This window comes from Drosophila montana, unplaced genomic scaffold (assembly GCF_035044405.1).
Source record: "Drosophila montana isolate Dmon_TW-CO22-7 unplaced genomic scaffold, ASM3504440v1 contig_3200_1, whole genome shotgun sequence".
NCBI lineage: Eukaryota > Metazoa > Arthropoda > Insecta > Diptera > Drosophilidae > Drosophila > Drosophila montana.
The window spans coordinates 5,304,904-5,323,057 of record NW_026998080.1 but is presented as its reverse complement, the minus strand read 5'-3'; the positions used below and the strand labels follow the sequence as shown (position 1 = coordinate 5,323,057).

General features: G+C 45.2%; 3 protein-coding genes and 3 non-coding genes across 6 annotated transcripts in view; 5 read left to right on the top strand and 1 right to left on the bottom strand.

The window, feature by feature from the left end:
- Window positions 1-229: 229 nt before the first annotated feature.
- Window positions 230-12,010, top strand: Smurf (SMAD specific E3 ubiquitin protein ligase). Its single transcript, XM_064688226.1, has 8 exons — window positions 230-578; window positions 886-1,349; window positions 1,421-1,459; window positions 7,709-7,945; window positions 8,011-10,255; window positions 10,317-10,516; window positions 10,596-10,759; window positions 10,828-12,010. Exons 2-8 carry the CDS (start codon window positions 1,295-1,297, stop codon window positions 11,110-11,112), a joined length of 3,225 nt encoding a protein of 1,074 aa, XP_064544296.1. The 5' UTR covers window positions 230-578; window positions 886-1,294; the 3' UTR covers window positions 11,113-12,010.
- Window positions 2,911-5,635, top strand: ND-51L1 (NADH dehydrogenase (ubiquinone) 51 kDa subunit-like 1). Its single transcript, XM_064687464.1, has one exon. It carries the CDS (start codon window positions 3,023-3,025, stop codon window positions 5,567-5,569), a length of 2,547 nt encoding a protein of 848 aa, XP_064543534.1. The 5' UTR covers window positions 2,911-3,022; the 3' UTR covers window positions 5,570-5,635.
- Window positions 12,011-12,773: 763 nt separating the features above from the next.
- TRNAF-GAA (transfer RNA phenylalanine (anticodon GAA)) lies at window positions 12,774-12,846 on the top strand. The gene has a single exon. It is a non-coding gene; the product is annotated as a tRNA-Phe (tRNA).
- Window positions 12,847-13,402: 556 nt separating this feature from the next.
- Window positions 13,403-13,475, top strand: TRNAF-GAA (transfer RNA phenylalanine (anticodon GAA)). Its single transcript has one exon. It is a non-coding gene; the product is annotated as a tRNA-Phe (tRNA).
- Window positions 13,476-13,931: 456 nt separating this feature from the next.
- TRNAF-GAA (transfer RNA phenylalanine (anticodon GAA)) lies at window positions 13,932-14,004 on the top strand. Its single transcript has one exon. It is a non-coding gene; the product is annotated as a tRNA-Phe (tRNA).
- Window positions 14,005-14,112: 108 nt separating this feature from the next.
- LOC135431804 (mucin-2) overlaps window positions 14,113-18,154 on the bottom strand; it is a 42,203-nt gene continuing 38,161 nt past the window's right edge. The window contains exons 5-9 of the mRNA XM_064687130.1: window positions 15,982-18,113; window positions 15,605-15,920; window positions 15,404-15,534; window positions 15,157-15,324; window positions 14,113-15,090 (exon numbers count right to left, since the gene is read on the bottom strand). Coding sequence (XP_064543200.1) covers window positions 14,773-15,090; window positions 15,157-15,324; window positions 15,404-15,534; window positions 15,605-15,920; window positions 15,982-18,113 — 3,065 coding nt within the window. The 3' untranslated portion in view covers window positions 14,113-14,772. The remainder of the gene's footprint in view (window positions 15,091-15,156; window positions 15,325-15,403; window positions 15,535-15,604; window positions 15,921-15,981; window positions 18,114-18,154) is intronic.

Sequence of the window (18,154 nt, the reverse complement as noted above, 5' to 3'; positions counted from 1 at the left end):
TTAGTCGTCGTTGTTCATATATCATTTGCTCTCTCGCCGTCTCTCTGTAAGTATAAAAACGAGAGCAGTGCGTAAAAAAACGAAAGAATATTTTTGTTGCTTTTAAATACGTAGTGCGCGGTTAAAAGCTACATGTATATAATATATACATATATAAAATATGTGCATGTATACAAATTTTATAATAACTTACAAGTGTGTGGCGGGCAGGGCGTTTACAATATTGCAAATTCTGTGGCAGACACACACAGATGCTAGCAAAATAGTATGCACCCATACAAACGCAGGAAAAAAAATTAAAGTTAATTAAGCGACTGTTGAAATATATACATATGCATATTGTATATATATACCAACATTCGTAGTACGTGCATTATTTAATACAATTTATGAAATAATAAAACCCAGTTCTCGTAAATTGTCTGCACGCTGCCTGCAACGACTGTGCACCGTGTTCGTGTGTGTGTGTGTGTGTGTCAGTGTGTTTGTGTGTAACATGTGCGTGTGAAATGGTTTTAAGGCAGCAGAGCAGCATCAACAAACCAGCAACAACAACAACAGAGGCAAAACAGTTTAGGGTGAGTTGTGAGCTACCTGCCAAAGCCGATTTTTCCCCGTTTCCCGTTTTTTGTCGTGTCTTGTGTTCTGTTCGCCGGCAGAGTTTGCACGCCCTGCTCGCTACGATGACACACACACTCCAAATACTAATACTTGGGCACTTCATTCAGTTTTAGAGCTCAGATAACCACCCACACAAATGCAAGTGCTTATCTTAACGAACGAACGAACGTTTTAGTTATCAAAATGTGTGTGTTAATAAAACAATTCGTATAAATTCAATTACGAAACTCATAAATAATCAGTTTTGTCGCTCTTCTATTGCAGTTTGCATTCGCAGCGCCAACAAACAACACATGACTTATACATATTTTTCTGTGCAAACAATGACACACAACTGCATCTGCAACAACAACAGCAACAGCAGCAGCAGCAAAACTCAAGGCTACAACAAGAGCGGCAGCAGCTGCTGCGGCAACAACAACCATACCAGCAACAACAACAAAAATTGAGATAATTTTTTGCTAATTTTCTACCTCCTGCTTCTACTTCGCTTCAATTTGTTCATGCTGCCAGCAACAACAACAGCAACAACAGCAACATTTAAGGCCCAAAAATGATCAACACAATTGTCCGACAGACCAATTGTTTTATAAAGAAATAACAACTATATTTTTATATACTTATGTAAATTCAATTGCAATTACAAATAACCAATAATTAAAAGTCTGAAATTATGAATAAACTGGATTACCCACGTCGCAATGGTACACACAAGATTCGAATAACGCGTAAGTAAAGCCAATAACTAAATTAATTATTTTTGATATTGTTTATTAATTATTACGCTTCTCTTTTACAGTGTTGTGTGCAAGAAATTTGGCGCGCAAGGATTTGTTTCGTAAGTATTCAGAATTCGCAAACTTAAATGCAATATTCGAAAAAATTTGATTAGAAAATGTTAGGAATTTGTTTGAGAAACTAATAAGTATGTAAATTGATTGCTCATTTTTCACGAATCAAAACAAACATTATAACAATTGTTGCCGCAACTGTTTTTGTTGTATTGCCTTGTCGAGTATAAGGTGCTACGTGACGCGTAGTTGTTGCTAAATTTAGCATTTCCTTTTGTCTACTTTCATTTTTATAGAAATTATGGTGGCACTGTGAGAGGGGGGGGGGGGGGGGGTCAGTGGCAGCGACTGCCTGAATCTATCCCCGTGCGCACAAATTACGGTTGCCATGCCGCCGCCTAGTTATACATACGTATATCTCTTTTGCCATAATTATTTGTTTATACATAACTGAAATAATTATTACTAATTTACTTTCATTGTGGCTTACACACTCACTCTCTCACTCGTGCACGCATAACCCAATTTGTTTATGTATGCGTGAGCGTGTGCGTTATTTATTATTTTGTAGTTTTGTAGTTTTTTCTGTATATCTCTCTGATTCATTTTTTACACATCGTTGCACTTAAATCACGCTGGGGGCGGTCAACCGTCGCCGTTGTCCGCATTGCCTAATGCCATTTTTTGTTATTTTTAAATATATATTTCTTATTAGTTAGTTTTCGGCTGGCAGGCGACGCATTCCAATAAATTCGACAGCTGTTCGTGAGAGAATCCGAAGAAGGAGTTGCTTTCGGTGTGGATTTCTATGCCATACGAAATGGCACATTAATGCTAATGTGTAATTAACAGCGGCATGCCAACTCGCGTTCGACTGACTGAATGCCCGACTGGCATGGTGTACATGATGCCATCTTTCCATGGAAATCTCACAGCACAGTCTGTTACAGATCCACCAGATCAAGTGTCTGGCGAGGCACTTGGCTTACATTTGTTTTGATCGGTAAATGTTTTTATGCCCATGCAAATAAGTGTGAACGCAAAAAAGTTGGCCGCTTTTGTTTATCGTTGGACTGATTAGATTCGTGCAATATACGGGCAAAACACTATGAGCGTTGGGAAAAACCGCAGTCACAAACTGGGTGAAAATGTGTGTTTTAGGGTCTTACGTAGGACTTGGACACTATCTGCAAGCGTTTGACTCAATTTGCGGAGAGATATTAATAGATATTATAGGCAAGGGATTTATGGGGGTAACATATGTTATGACTAAGTATCTCTTCCGTTTATAAGGCACAACGCAAAACACTTTTGACAACTTGCTGTTATAATTGAGTTGTATTAAAACACCAATCCTCCTGTATCAAGTACCCATAGCAAACATTCAATCGCTTTATTAAAGCCGAAGTGATTCCCTCGAACTTTTCAAAATCTATCAAATTAGAACAAAAGAAGTTAGAGCTCATAAACTATAAAGCATTCATGTGTGCATATATATATATATATATTTCATTTAGTAGACTCCTGCTTTTCTTATCACAAGTAAAAAGTGTAATAAAAATAAAACAATTTGAATTGAAACGTTGGCATAAAGAAGAAATAGAACGACAATGATTGCGTTGCTGTTGCGTAAGCAATTTCTCGCTGGTTGCAAGAAACCTTTTGCATTACCATATTTGCGACTTACACTGACGAATGTCAAAACAGCGTCTGGCAACGACATCTATGGGCACGATAAATTGAAGGATCCGCAACAAGAAGTGGAACTGGCAGCAATACGCAAAAAGGTCAACGATGGTAGAGCCGTGAGCCTAGCTTCGGCATTGTTCGGATACCCGGCCGATCATCGTAAAGGTGCACCATTGGGCAACATATCCGTGATAATGCTTCCCGCAAAGATGACGCAAATCATGACAATGTCTACCAAGGGCGACGACAGTTGTAAGGACGATGCCAGTAAGCATACTTCTGATACGGGAAAGAAGAAAAAACGCAAACCAAACGATCCGCTTCAAAAGAAGCCAGATGAGTCGTCTGAGCAGAAGGATAGCATAACTTCAAAATACTGTTCGGAAAAGCTGCCTACCGTGGATTCATTGTCGAGCGCAGAACACGGTGAAAACAGAAAATCCAAGATGCGTGCGTTAATCATAGAGAAATATGAAGCCGTTCGGATAATCAAGCAAGCTACCGTTGAAAAGAAGGAAACAATAGTTAAATTAAAAGAGCTAACGAGCTTTCCAATATTAACTGCTGAGCACGACCCAAAGAAATTTCCTGTAAACGAGCGATTAGCTGAAACCGAAGATAGCGAAGTAGCCAAAGTGCTGGAAGAAGCCAAGAAAGAAGCTGCTAAAACCAAACAATTGCCCACCTCGGATCAATCTCTGCGCGTTGCCCAAAAGAATCGGAAATCGGAATCAAAGAACGAAGAAGATAAGAGAAGCTGTAAAACCAAAGCCGACAAGAAAAAACCAGAAGGAGATAAGCTCTCCGGACCTGCACCTGCACCCCCAACAGTATCTAAAAAATGCTTTTCCACATTCGGACAGACTACTTCTAGTTCAGACCTAACTAAGTCATATAACATTAATCCCGTGCTGGTATCAGGAGTTACCGAAAAGAAGAAGCCTTCTGGTGGCTTAGCTTTTGATACTGGAAAATCAAAACCACCAGGACCACCACCTGGGTCAAGTGGAACTAAGCCTCCGCCTGCGGCTAAAACGCCACCAGGTCCTGCAAATGCTAAGCCACCAGGTCCACCGCCTCCCCCTAAGGGGGCGCCTAAGGGTCCTCCCCCGGGCACACCGCCACCCCAAACCAAAACCACTTTTGGTCCACTGCAAGATGCGGACCGAATTTTCACGAATCTGTACGGTCGTCACGACTGGCGCCTAAAGGCGGCCATGAAACGGGGCGACTGGTACAAGACCAAAGAAATAATCGAGAAGGGTTCACCCTGGATCATCAATGAGCTTAAAACGTCCGGGTTGCGTGGACGAGGAGGGGCAGGTTTTCCCACCGGTCTCAAGTATTCCTTTATGAACAAGCCACCCGACGGGCGACCCAAGTTTCTGGTCGTAAATGGCGATGAGGGCGAGCCAGGCACTTGCAAGGATCGAGAAATACTGCGCCATGATCCGCATAAGCTAGTGGAGGGATGTCTTGTGGCTGGCTGCGCCATGGGTGCCAATACAGGGTATATCTATGTGCGCGGCGAGTTCTTCAATGAGACTTGCAATCTACAGTACGCCATTGTTGAGGCCTACAAGGCTGGGTTTCTGGGCAAGAACGCCTGTGGATCTGGCTTTGATTACGACCTCTACGTGCAGCGCGGCGCTGGAGCCTATGTGTGTGGTGAGGAGACCTCGCTTATCGAGTCCCTGGAGGGCAAGGCTGGCAAGCCACGTAGCAAGCCGCCCTTTCCGGCGGACATTGGTGTCTTTGGCTGCCCATCGACAGTTACCAACGTGGAGACGGTGGCTGTTACGCCCACGATTTGCAGGCGCGGCGGCAAATGGTTCGCCAGCTTTGGACGCACTCGCAACTCGGGCACCAAGCTGTTTAACATCTCGGGACACGTGGAGCGGCCCTGCACAGTGGAAGAAGAAATGTCGATGCCCACACGCGAGATCATAGAACGACATGCGGGCGGTGTATCGGGCGGCTGGGAAGATTTGCTTGCCATTATACCCGGCGGCTCTTCAACGCCCTGTATTCCCAAGGAAGACGCATCGAAGGCCATACACGACTACGACGGTCTGATGGCCGTTCGCTCCTCCATGGGCACCGGCGCCATCATTGTGATGAGCAAGAAGACGGACATTATTAAGGCCATTGCACGTCTCTCGGCCTTCTACAAACATGAGAGCTGCGGCCAATGCACGCCCTGTCGCGAGGGCCTGCACTGGGTGCACCTCATCATGCAGCGCTTTGTTACCGGCCAGGCGCAGCCCAGCGAGATCGACATGCTCTGGGAGATAACCAAACAAATCGAGGGGCACACCATATGTGCTCTGGGCGACGGCGCTGCCTGGCCGCCACAGGGACTCATTCGCCATTTCCGACCACTTATCGAGGAGCGCATGCGAGAGCGTGCGGCATGCGACAAGGCGGCAGCCGCCGTCGCCGCTGCCTCCGGCAAACCGTCCTCATAAGTGTTAATGATGTTTATTTGCAATAAAAACAGTGGCGCAAAACCTTTTGTATGCCGCTCAACTTCATGCAACACCGATTTAACCTGGCGTCGCCAGCAGTTGCCGTTGCCGTTGCCGACTTGCGAAGTGAAAGTGCAGCCAATCGTTAATTTCCTACTAACTATTCCGACGTGCGCCGCCGACCGAGCGCCGAAATTGTGCCATGTAGCGTAAAGCTAAATGGGGTTGAACGACATGTGGTCGACAGCCAGTGCCAGTCGGCTCGTCGCTAATCAGTCGATGCTCCTCGGATGTCGCTGCAATATTGTGCACTTCGTCCGTGAAATGAGCCCAAATAAGCATATAGGGTATCTCTTTAATTTTGATACCAAGACTTATTCATTGAATAGCAATTAATATGTGCTTGTGAAGGACTCAGGGCTTGTTTAGTATATGACGAATTATTATGCATTGGGAGATCAGAATATGTCAGTTCTTTTTTAACTTTCAAGTAAGCTTATAAATCAATGTTGCAAGTTTTGAGCCGAACCGGATTAAGCCCGGAATTTCAATTGTTAACCATAAACCGAACTTTAAATGTCGAAAACCTTACGAGTAGACTGGCTCAAACCGTGAACCTAAGCGCCCATCACTTTTGTTGGGTTTCAATCCTGGCTATAAATATATCTCAATCTAAGTTCGTTTTTTCAGAGCATTTTCTAGTCGACTGTCTGCGTTGTGATCTTTCTTGCCGCTATTTCCTTTTACTTTTTGCCGTTTTGCTTTTGTGTTCTTTGGAGCATAAAATCAATCAACAGCTGCTGCTGCCATTGTCGTCCACAGTTCAAATTACCAACACACAGATAGATACGTGTGCAGGTACAGGTGAAGATACAAATACAGATGCACAGGTACAGATACGGCTACATATACAGATGCAAGAAGTACATGCAATTTGCAATGTCCATGTCGCTTAGCAGGACAGAAAACTTGCGTATATCGTATAATTCCAATGGCCTTCATAGCCAATGTACTATGGATTACATTCAGCTGTTCCTAATTGTCCATGCTGAAAAGAATACTAAGCGCTTAATACACATTTCGAGATTCAGTGTATGGCTATGTAATCTTATCAGTAACATCCGACTGTGAAGCGGTCAGAATTTATGCCAAAGTACACGCTGGCATGAGATTGGTCCCATCGCACTTGGCCCCGTTCGCGTTTTGGGTCAGTAGTAAAAACAATTATTTGTACGTCGTTGAGATTTAATTGAAACTTGTTGCCCTCTTTGGTCAACTATGCATTATTTTAATAAAAACGAGACTAATTGAATGGATGACTCGTTTGTGTTGCTTAGCCATGTGGATTGAAAGGCGGCGTGCCGGGGAAGTTAGGGTACGAATGGACTGGCCGGGATCGTCGATTCCCGCGGCGCTCGTCAAAAGGCGCAGCCATCGTCGAGACAGCGCACAGAGCCATCAGCGCCAGGAACAGCCAAGCGATAAAGGTGCTGAAGCGAATGGAAGCCATTACAGTTGTGATTGGTGGCTGCGTCAATGGGGCCGTTTATATATGGGTCAGCCTCTGTGATTACCCTCCGCCGGAAGACAAGTAATCTAGTGAGAGAGGGGACTCACAATCGCTGTCATCGAGGGGAATTTGCTTTTCTTAATGATTAGCTGGTCGTCGTGATAACCTAGACGTAGCTGTTTGTTGCTATTGTATCACTTGTTGTTGTCGGCGGTGATGTTGTTGTTGCAATTTCCCGCTGATGTTGATCCATGCAGCTTGTGGGCAACTGCCTCGGTTCAATATCGAAGCGATCAGGAAATCCAGGACGTGGATGAGGTAGATAAAAGCAGGCGGGTAGCACTGAGTGCACTAGCAACCAGAACAGCAACAGCAATCGGAACATTTTAATAGGTCTAACGTAATTGACAGGCAATGTTTTAAGATTATGCTAATTTTGGATCCAACTACACATAAGGAAGAATGTGTAATATGAAGTTGAGAGTTGGAATGAAACTGAAACTAAATTCCAGCTTTTCAGGTCTAGCCGTTATAGGTAGTTAAATTTGAGCATGCAACCCATTTTTATAAAAATTAGTAATTGTCTGAATTATATTATTAACCCAATTATTATAATTTGCATATTCCAGGCTTGCCCGATCCGTTTGCGAAAGTTCAGGTGGATGGCACCGGTCAAGTCTATTCGACAGAGATAAGCAAATCTTCACTGGATCCCAAATGGAATGCGCACTACGATCTTTTTTTGGGACGTGGTGATTCAATAACAATAACCGTTTGGAACCAGCGAAAGATACACAAAGGCAGCGGCTTTCTTGGCTGCGTGCGCATTCCCGCTGTGACCATACAAAGCTTGAAGGGCACAGGATGTAAGTAATTCCACACATTCCAATCGGAACTCTACTAACATATCACATTCATTTTGCTTGGCCAGTTCAACGCCTGGATCTCGGCAAACTTTCGCCAGACGACGATGAGTTGGTACGCGGTCAGATTATCATCTCGCTGCTGCCCAAAGATGGACCCTGTAGCGGCAACCCGCTGGCCATTGTGGGACCCAGTGGCGATGTGCGTGGCCCCTCAGAGGAAGACTCCTCCGTGGACAGTCTACCTGAGGGCTGGGAGGAGCGACGCACGGACAACGGGCGCATATACTACGTAAATCATGCAACCAAATCGACGCAATGGGATAGACCCAGAGTCGCGGCGACGCCAGCGGGGACAAAGTCGCCGCAGCAGCGCCAGCACAATGGCAACAATGTTGACAGACAACCTCCGGCAGGTCCCACACGTTCCACAACTTGCACGAATCTGCTTAACGGTCATAGCAATCGACATGTGGCGCGTGAGGCACCCGACGAGCGGCGTCATTCAACGGAAATACTCTCCAGCGCAGGAGTGGGCGTGGCAGGTGGCAAGGAAAACACCAGTCCCAGTTCGGGGACAACGGGAGCGACGACAACCAGCACGCCGGGCAAAAAGTCAACGTCCAGCCGAGCAGGAAATGCAGCGCTAGAGCCGTCAACGCCGAACAATAGCAGCAGCAGTAACAACAGCAGTGGCAGCGGCAGCGGCAGCAACACGACAACAACGACGACGGCGACTGGTCGCTTGCACAGCAGCAACAACGACAATCATGTGAAAACGCCAAAGCACCAAACACCCACAGCAATGAATGGGCATGCGCCCGGCGACGCGACGCCAACTTCGCCCACCGGCCAGCAGAACTATGTGAATGGGAATGTACAGAACGTCCAATCAGCGCAGGCTCAGCATGCGAACAATGGCTGGTCAGCAGAGGATGGCACGACCACGACAACGACAACGACACCTGCCACAACGCCGCCAAGGCAGAGTCCAACGACTGCGACAACGACAACACCTTCAACGCCTGCCACGCCCACAGCCAACAGTAACAGCAGCAGCAACGGTAACGGCAATGTGCACAGTCCCAATACGAATGGTCAGCCGGCGGGCAGATCGGAACGCACGCCCGCAACTGTGACGCCCGCGCAACGTTCCCAACGGCGCAGCTCGCGTCAGGCTGTCGAGGAGGCAGCGGCGCGTCGGCGCTCATCTCGTGGCACACGGAATGCTGCAGGAGGCGCAAGTGGCGCGGCCATTAGTGGTGGTGGAGTGCGTTACGGGTCAGCGGCGATAGCAGCGGCAAATCAGGCGGCGCGTCCGTTTTTGGATCTGCCACCGGGCTATGAAATGCGCACGACACAGCAGGGCCAGGTATATTTCTATCACATACTCACGGGCGTTTCCACATGGCATGATCCGCGCATACCACGCGACCTTGATACGCAGCATCTGACGCTGGACGAGATTGGGGCACTCCCAAGCGGCTGGGAGCAGCGCAAAACGGCCTCAGGACGTGTTTACTTCGTAGATCATAATAACCGCACCACACAGTTCACGGATCCGCGGCTAAGCGGCAGCATACTACAAAGGATATGCAGTGGCAGTGGAAGTGCGTCCCCAGCGACACCAAATACAGCAGCTGTCCCAGCAGCACCAACAGCGGCGCCAGCTTCGGCAGCACCGCCACCTGCGACGCCCAATGCCGCTGGCAACGCAACAACGCCGCATCGCCGGGCTGCCCAGCATATTGTGGTGCCGGATCTGCCGCAAGGGCTGCTTGAGGGCGCCGACCTGCTGCCAAAGTATCGACGTGATTTGGTTGGCAAAATGCGGGCACTGCGCTCGGAACTGCAGGCGTTACAGCCGCAGTCGGGCCACTGTCGGCTGGAGGTTTCGCGCAGCGAGATATTCGAGGAGAGCTACAGACTGATTATGAAGATGCGCGCTAAGGACATGCGCAAGCGGCTCATGGTCAAGTTCAAGGGTGAAGAGGGCTTGGATTATGGTGGTGTGGCACGCGAATGGCTGCACCTGCTATCCCGCGAGATGCTCAACCCACAGTACGGCCTATTCCAGTACAGTCGCGACGATCATTACACGCTGCAAATAAATCCCGATTCGAGCGTCAATCCCGATCACCTTTCCTACTTCCATTTCGTGGGCCGCACTTTGGGCATTGCCGTTTTCCATGGCCACTGTCTTGACGGCGGATTCACGACTCCCTTCTACAAGCAACTGTTAAACAAGCCCATCACACTGGGAGATATCGAAGGCGTGGATCCCGAGCTGCATCGCAGCCTCACCTGGATGCTGTAAGTAAACTTAATCTACGCCATTTAGCTTGCAGTCATTAAATGAATGTTTATCCTGCAGAGAGAGCAACATCAGCGGGATTATTGAGTCCACATTTAGCGTGGAGAACAATAGCTTTGGAGCTCTGGTGGTGCATGAGCTAAAGCCCGGCGGCGCATCAATAGCTGTCACCGAGGAGAACAAACGCGAGTATGTCAAGCTTTATGTCAACTATCGCTTTATGCGCGGCATTGAACAGCAATTTTTGGCGCTGCAAAAGGGTCAGTATCACAATGCACTGCTGCTCATCCTTATCCATAGAACCTGTTACTCACTTTACTGTAACTTTTATGCTGACAGGCTTCTGTGAGCTCGTACCCGTCCACTTTCTACGCCCATTTGATGAGCGCGAACTGGAATTGGTTATTGGAGGCATCTCTAGCATCGATGTCAACGACTGGCGCAACAATACGAGAATGAAACATTGCACCAATGAAACACCCCAGGTTCTGTGGTTCTGGCAGGTTCGTAGAGCTTTGCTTCTCTTCTTATTTTGTATATTTTTAACTTCAATATTGTGGTTTCGTTTCAGGTGGTTGAGTCGTACAGCTCGGAGATGCGAGCGCGTTTGCTGCAATTTGTGACGGGTTCTTCGCGAGTGCCGCTGCAAGGATTTCGTGCGCTGCAAGGCTCTACGGGTGCGGTTGGGCCACGTCTCTTTACCATACACCTTACCGCAGATGTGCCCACACAAAATCTGCCCAAGGCTCACACCTGCTTTAATCGCATCGATTTGCCGCCCTACGAGAACTATCAGCTGCTTTGTGACAAGCTCACGCAAGCCGTTGAGGAAACCTGTGGATTCGCTGTGGAATAGTTACAACGTACGCACACTCAACCGCACACCCGCATTCTTACACTCCCATATATGCATTATATCAGATACAAATATATGAAAGCGATTTGAAATCAAAATTATACTGGCCTGGGCCCCCTGCAAAACTGCATTGGAATTTGTCTGTTGAAAAATGCTCCACAATGATGTTTAGTGTTTTACTGCGCCTTTTGCAGTTTAAAAATGAAATGACAGACTTATTACAACATATTTATGAGTTGCCTGAAGAGCAACAGTTCTTAAACATAGTTACCAAGTGCATATACACTCACGTATATCTTTATATTTGTATTTTGCTGTCTACCCTGGCCTTTGTTTGTTTACGTCATGTTATAAATTGTAGTTTTAATTATTGAACCCATATACATAAATACATATACATTATACATTATATATCATAGTTGATAATTAGGCGTAACAAAACCAACAACCACAATAACAAATTATATTATTGTAGGCATTGGACCAGCAATTTAGTGCTTTTGTTTAGTTTTAAATGCATTTTTATGTTTACTAATTATATTTTGTACATTTATAAACAAATCGAACTCAATGCTAAGTTTTTTATTATTGTTAAAATTTTCCTTAAATACACACACTATTATTTTCGCGCGTTCACACGGGAAACATTCAGATTGAAACACCCTAAACCCATTCATAAATATTCTTAAGAAATGTAATTTCAATTGACCTATATACATATATATATATATATATATATGTATGTATGTATGTATATATATATGTATGTACCCATCACTTCCCCATCCCCAACACCAAAAACAACAACAAAAATGAAAAGCAAACACTTGAAAAATTACTCAATTATTATAACTAGTTATTTTTTAAATTTTTAAATAAATGAAAATTATTTAAATTACATTGGATTATATATTTTATTTTGTAGCTGGCTCGGCCTGGCCCCTAAAGTGGATATTTAATTTATACCAAAACTAATTAAGTAAAACATTTGAGGAACAAATTACATAAACGCATGTTACAATTGATACACGATAAGAATTGGACAAATTTCTAGAAAGTGATATTAGTAAAAATTTTAACGGTCTTTGAATTTAATTGTAACAATTAGTAGTTAAATAAGAAACCCCCTAGAACCTGTATTGATTTTATGAGATTGCTAAAAAATAAACAAACGTTAACTTTTTGGTTTTAGAGAGCGCTAGCGTGATAAAATCAATTACATTTTACGGCAATTGCTCTCTACAGCATCTATAAAAACTCCAGCAGAAATGCTGCTTAATTAAAGGACTAGAACAAGTTGTAAACAATCCTTAAAATGTATGTAATCAAAGACATCTGAAGTGATTTGCAATATATTTAGATAAACGTTCTGTCTATATTTTTCATTAAATTATATTTCTGGTACACACATACATATATGTACATATATTGTGATGTCGCAAATAGATGAAATCCAATGAAAATAAAGCGAAATCAAAAACCATCAAAAATTCATTTAATACATAATTTAATAATATAAATCTCAATTACTTAAAGGCTCCAGCAATCATTTTACATAAAGTAAACAAATAAAACAAATCACAAGTGCCACAAGGAACTGCACTAAGATGTTCTAAGGCGTCTAGTATCAAAATGCCATTTAGAAACAAAGCAACCCAACAGCCGAAATAGCTCAGTTGGGAGAGCGTTAGACTGAAGATCTAAAGGTCCCCGGTTCAATCCCGGGTTTCGGCAGTTATAATTTTTTGGCTACAAATTGTATGTGGGTGCTAAAGCTGAATGTTATTATGTGTGAGTAACACGAGAGAGTAAACTCACAATCTCCTACTGGCCTGCAAGCAAATGAGGTGAAATATATTTCCAGCTTATTAATCTGGCTATCGGTTCTTGTTTCACTTTATTTTGATTATATGAAACCGAATTTCGACCGATTACTCATGGTGGTCTGGTACGACCGTTTCCGACTTTATATACAAATAAATATATAACTTTTTTGCTTATCTTATATTATAAAATATTTATAAGATAAAATCTACTGAAAAATTCAAATGTTTAATATTTCCAGCATGTGAGTGGGAGCGCCGCGGGTTGCCTTGCTTTAACAAGTCAATAAAAATTATTATTTAGCCAACACACGTAATTTTTCACAGCTCATCATAATCGACCTCGGTTTTACGACATTTGATTATAGGGAATGGGATAAAGTAAAATAGCTAAATATGAAATGTTTTCATTTAGTTATTTTCTGTCTGTGTTCTTAAAAAGCGCATTCGACACAAGGAAGTCATGTGCCGAAATAGCTCAGTTGGGAGAGCGTTAGACTGAAGATCTAAAGGTCCCCGGTTCAATCCCGGGTTTCGGCATTACCGTCAATTTTTTTGTATTTTGTAAACTTGTAGCTTACACACCTATCAGCGTGTTTGTTCTACATAAATAATATCGTAACAAATAATATTTTTGCATTATTAAATTATATAATTGGTATATTTATTTTTTTTAGAATTTCAGTATTAACATAGCTTCAAATCAATCGGATATAACACCAGACGTTATTTTATTTTAAAGTATTTTTTTTATAACAAATGTATTTTGTTACATTATGAAATTTACATTAAACAACTGCACACAAGAAAAAGAAAACAAAAATGCAGGAAGGTTCTGGAAGGTGCATATACGGCCAAAGCTCAAATTGTTGCATAGCAGTCGTCAACAGTGTTGAATAAAATCTTAAAAACTTTTAGCGTGGACTCGAACCACTTTTATACGAAATAATTTAATCACTATAATCTAGTAGCTTATTTGAGAGCCTCTCAGCACGTGCCGAAATAGCTCAGTTGGGAGAGCGTTAGACTGAAGATCTAAAGGTCCCCGGTTCAATCCCGGGTTTCGGCAATCCAATTTTTTTTTGTCAGTGTACAATTTTTTCATCTGCTCACAAAAGAAAAAAATGTCAACATATATTAGGTATATCAATGATACAGATGAAAACTCAATACTATCTCAGAAATATAATTCATATTTTATTCATTGTCTAAATATAGACACTTGTATATTATAATTGGTTATGCAGCCAGTAATTAAATTATTTAATGTGTCTACAATATTATTACAAACTAGCATTAACTAAAAGTGCATGACTATTTATTTCTGGAAGCCCACATGCGAACTCCTAATTTCCATATACATACGTAAGCATATAGAACAAGTATTTTAATAGATTTAGTAAAGAATAAAGATGTGGACAACAATTAAATATATAGTATATAAAAAGACAGGTCGAATACGAAAAGAAAGCTACTGATCTATAAATTATAGTGTTGCTTTGAAACTAAGCCATTTCACAGTACAAATTGATTATGAGTGTACGTTCGTATAAATAGTACGTTACCTTCCTTATACACCTGCCGTAACCACAGTACAAATAGACGGGGGCATCCCGCACAATGAAATTTCGCACAGACAATAAGAGTATTGGCAGTAGGGCAAAGTAATGCTATAATTTCATAATATGAGATGTCCTCATCGAGATGTTCTATAGTTAGTGCCCATACTTAGTTTGTAAATATGTTACTGAGCAGCGTTATAATTTACGCATACGTATAAACTTTAGGCTATTCTAAAGCTAGCGGTTAGTCGGGGGGATGGGGGCTTATGGACTAACTAAAAGTCTGGATCGTAGTCCCTGGCATAGCGCGTTCGACTCGCATGATTGTTGTAGCTGTACATCTGATGCGCATCGGCAAAGGCATCGGGATATTGATGGCCGTAGCCTTGCTGATGGGCGGGATATTGCTGGTGCTGGTGCTGGTGCTGGTGTTGTTGATGATGCTGATGTGGCCGCTTTAGGGAGTCGCCCTTCTGCGAGTACGTTGGCTGCTGATCGTAGAAATAGTCGCCGCTGCTCTGTGGATGGCGAGTCGATCGCCAGCTATCGTAGATGTTCGAGCTGTTGCTGCCGTGCATGGAATTGGTGAAGCGCTGACAACGGAAAGGAATACGTTAAGGAGAGAAGTGGCAAAATAAACCAAACCAGTCTGTGCTTACCTTTGGCTTAATGGGTTGCTTGGTGTCGTTCCAGGGATCGTCAATGTTGTAAAAGTCATCAACACCATAGTTATCCGCGCCGCCCATGTGATTGACCTTCAGTTCGTTTAGCATGTCGTTGGTCAGCGGAATTGGTGTCTTCTTGGCGCGCTTCTGACGATTAAGCAGCTGCAAAGATACGCCTCGTGTCAGTGTCCAAAAAAACGTTGCAAGTCCCTCCCTCCCTCCCCCCAGCTGGTTCACTTACCACTGTGACTCCAAATATGACGACAAAGACGAGCGAACCAACGCCTATGACGATGACCACAATTGCCCACTGTGGAATAGGAAGATCATCCTCAGCAGCCTCGACATTGGTATGCAAATTCTTGGCAATGACTGACAATGACAAAAACCAAATGGGAGTCAGTTAAAAAATAAGCGTTTTCCTTGATAAAGAGACACGCACCACTGAATTCGGTGGCCACCGGGTCGATAATAAATTTGCCCATTTGATAGCTGGCCTTGACTAGATGCTCCTCCTGCGGCCCGGACACGCTATCCGTTTCATTTTCCTGGGCATCCTTCTCGGGCAGCACAGGTATTGTGGGCTTCGTTAGCGCCTCGTGGAACAGCTGCTTAATCTCCAAGGTATCTACATCCTGCGTGATGTTCGCCAGCTCAACGTAATAGTCCACCAATACGCTGCCTTCACTGAAGCTATCAATACGCACTTTCTTGTACCACTTGCTCAGTTGCGCCGCATTGGAGTAGACGTCATTGAGCTAGAAAAAGATATAAGAATCAGAGAGAGGTTGGAAAACCAAAAGACGTATGCTATGTTACCTGTGCCTCCAGCTCATGGGCAAGGTTCTTCCATTCGAGGGTGTTGTGATCCAGCAGCTCCGGTTTCCAGGCCACACCATCGATAATCTTGATGGTGGCCTCCAAGTCACAGTCAGCCGTGCAATGTCCCGGCTTGGTGGGTCGTGGCGTAGTCGTGGTCGTCGTAGTTGTTGTTGTGGTTGTGCTTGTGCTCGTGCTGCTGGTGCCCGCCGCCGTCAACAGATCCTCAAAATTGATGGTTTGCGCATTTAATTTGTCAATGGACAGGGGCGTGGTCGGTGGCGTAGGCCAGCCAGTGAATTCGGTGGTCGCGCGCACTGGCGGACCCTTCTTGATGACCACCTGCGGTGATGACGGCGGCCCCTCGCTTCCCTCGAGCGGTGTGTGCGGCGTGGTCAGCCTGTGGGAGCCGAGTCGCTTGTGGAAACCTTTGGGAAAGACGACTTTCGGACCGCTTCCGGCACTGCTTTCATTGCCTGCCGACTCGGAGCTACTGGGAACTGGCACGCTAGTTGATTTGGGCCTGCTCGTCGTTGTGGACGTTGTGGAGGCTGGGTGCACGGCCTTCGGCTTGTAGCCCGGTGGCAGCAACGAGGAGAGCACCTCCTCATTTTCCGAGGCCACGTTTAACTTGGCCTTGGCGGTGCCATTCAGCTTAAAGCCAGGTGGCAGCAAGCTGCTAATGTCGTCCACCTTGAGAGGGATTATGCCGCCGGGCAGCTTGGGCTCGTCTTGCGCTTTCTGTGGCGGCTTATAGCCGGGTGGCAGAAACTTGCTCAAATCGTCGAAGGGCACGGCAACAGCAGGGGATCTTTGCGTTGTTGTTGTTGTAGTTGAGGGGCTAAATCCCGCTGGCAGAAACTTGGATATGTCGTCGACCAGGGCTATAGCCGGCTTTGACGTAGTCGAGTTCAACTTGTAGTCCTTGGGCAGTAGCGCGGCGAGGCTATCATCGAACTTGATTTCCTCGAAGAGGCTGTCCAGAACAGCTGCTGGCTTGGTCGTGCTTTGGTCCGGACTAGCGGTCGTCGTCGTCGTCGTTGTTGTCCTCGGAGGCTTGTAGCCCTTGGGCAGGAGACCTGCTAATGCAACATCCTGTACACTGACTACGCCATTCTTAAAGGAGCGACTGATTGTTGAGTTGCGTGCGGGTTTCTTTGGATTGGATTGTTCTTGCCCAGGTGCCTCCGTTGTCGTCGTTGTTGTGGTGATCTTGCGGTTCTTGTAGCTGGACTTGGGCTTAAAGCCAACGGGGAGAAGACCGGCCAGCTCATCCATTTCACTTTCATCGAAGTGCTGAACCTTTACCCTACTGCCGCTGCTTGTGGTGCTGGGCGTCGCGGTGGTGCGGGGTTGGAACTTTCGAATGTTGGGCGCAAACCTACCTGAGCCGGTTGTCATTGTGGTGGCGGGTGTTGAGCCATCCATTTTACTAATGATCGGATACTTACCAGAGAGCACACCGCTGGACAGCTCCGATTGCACGCGATCCAGCTTATCGATGATGCTCTCCGTGGAGGGTCCCTGTGCAGGCAACGATCTCTCCGTTGTGCTGGACGAAGAAGAAGACGTTGACGTTGATGGCGTTGTCGTTGTCGTTGTAATGGACTCCTCGCTGCTCTCGCTTAGATCGGCCTGCTTTTGCTGATGCTTTGAGTGCACCTTGCGCTCCAGCTCGGAGAGCGTTTGCTTCGTCTCCTCCTGCTCGATGGCGGGGAAGGGCAAGAAGCGGGCTCCGTTTATGCTGCGACTCGTTTGAATCGAGGCCACAACCACATAGCTCTCGGTCACATTAGGCACGCCATCATACTCGTTGGGCAGGGGTGTTGTATTCACAGCATTATTGGCCGCCTCCGTTGGCTCTTCTTCATCGACCTGCGGCGCTGGCTGGCTATCGGCGAGAGTTGTGCCAATGCTGCTGGGCGTCACGGGATAGGCCGGATAAGCCGTGGAGCCGTTGACAACGCTCTTCGTGGTCACCACGGAGATTATTTCACGCTCATCGTTATGGTCGAGTTCCTTGCTTGGCGTATGCTCGACCTCTGTTTCGGTTGTAAGATTATTTTCGCCTTTGCTTCCTTCTTCGCCGTTGTCTCCAGCATCGCTTTCATCTTCCTCATCGTATTCGTATTCTTAAACGATTTGAATGATAGAATTTAAATTTTAAAATATG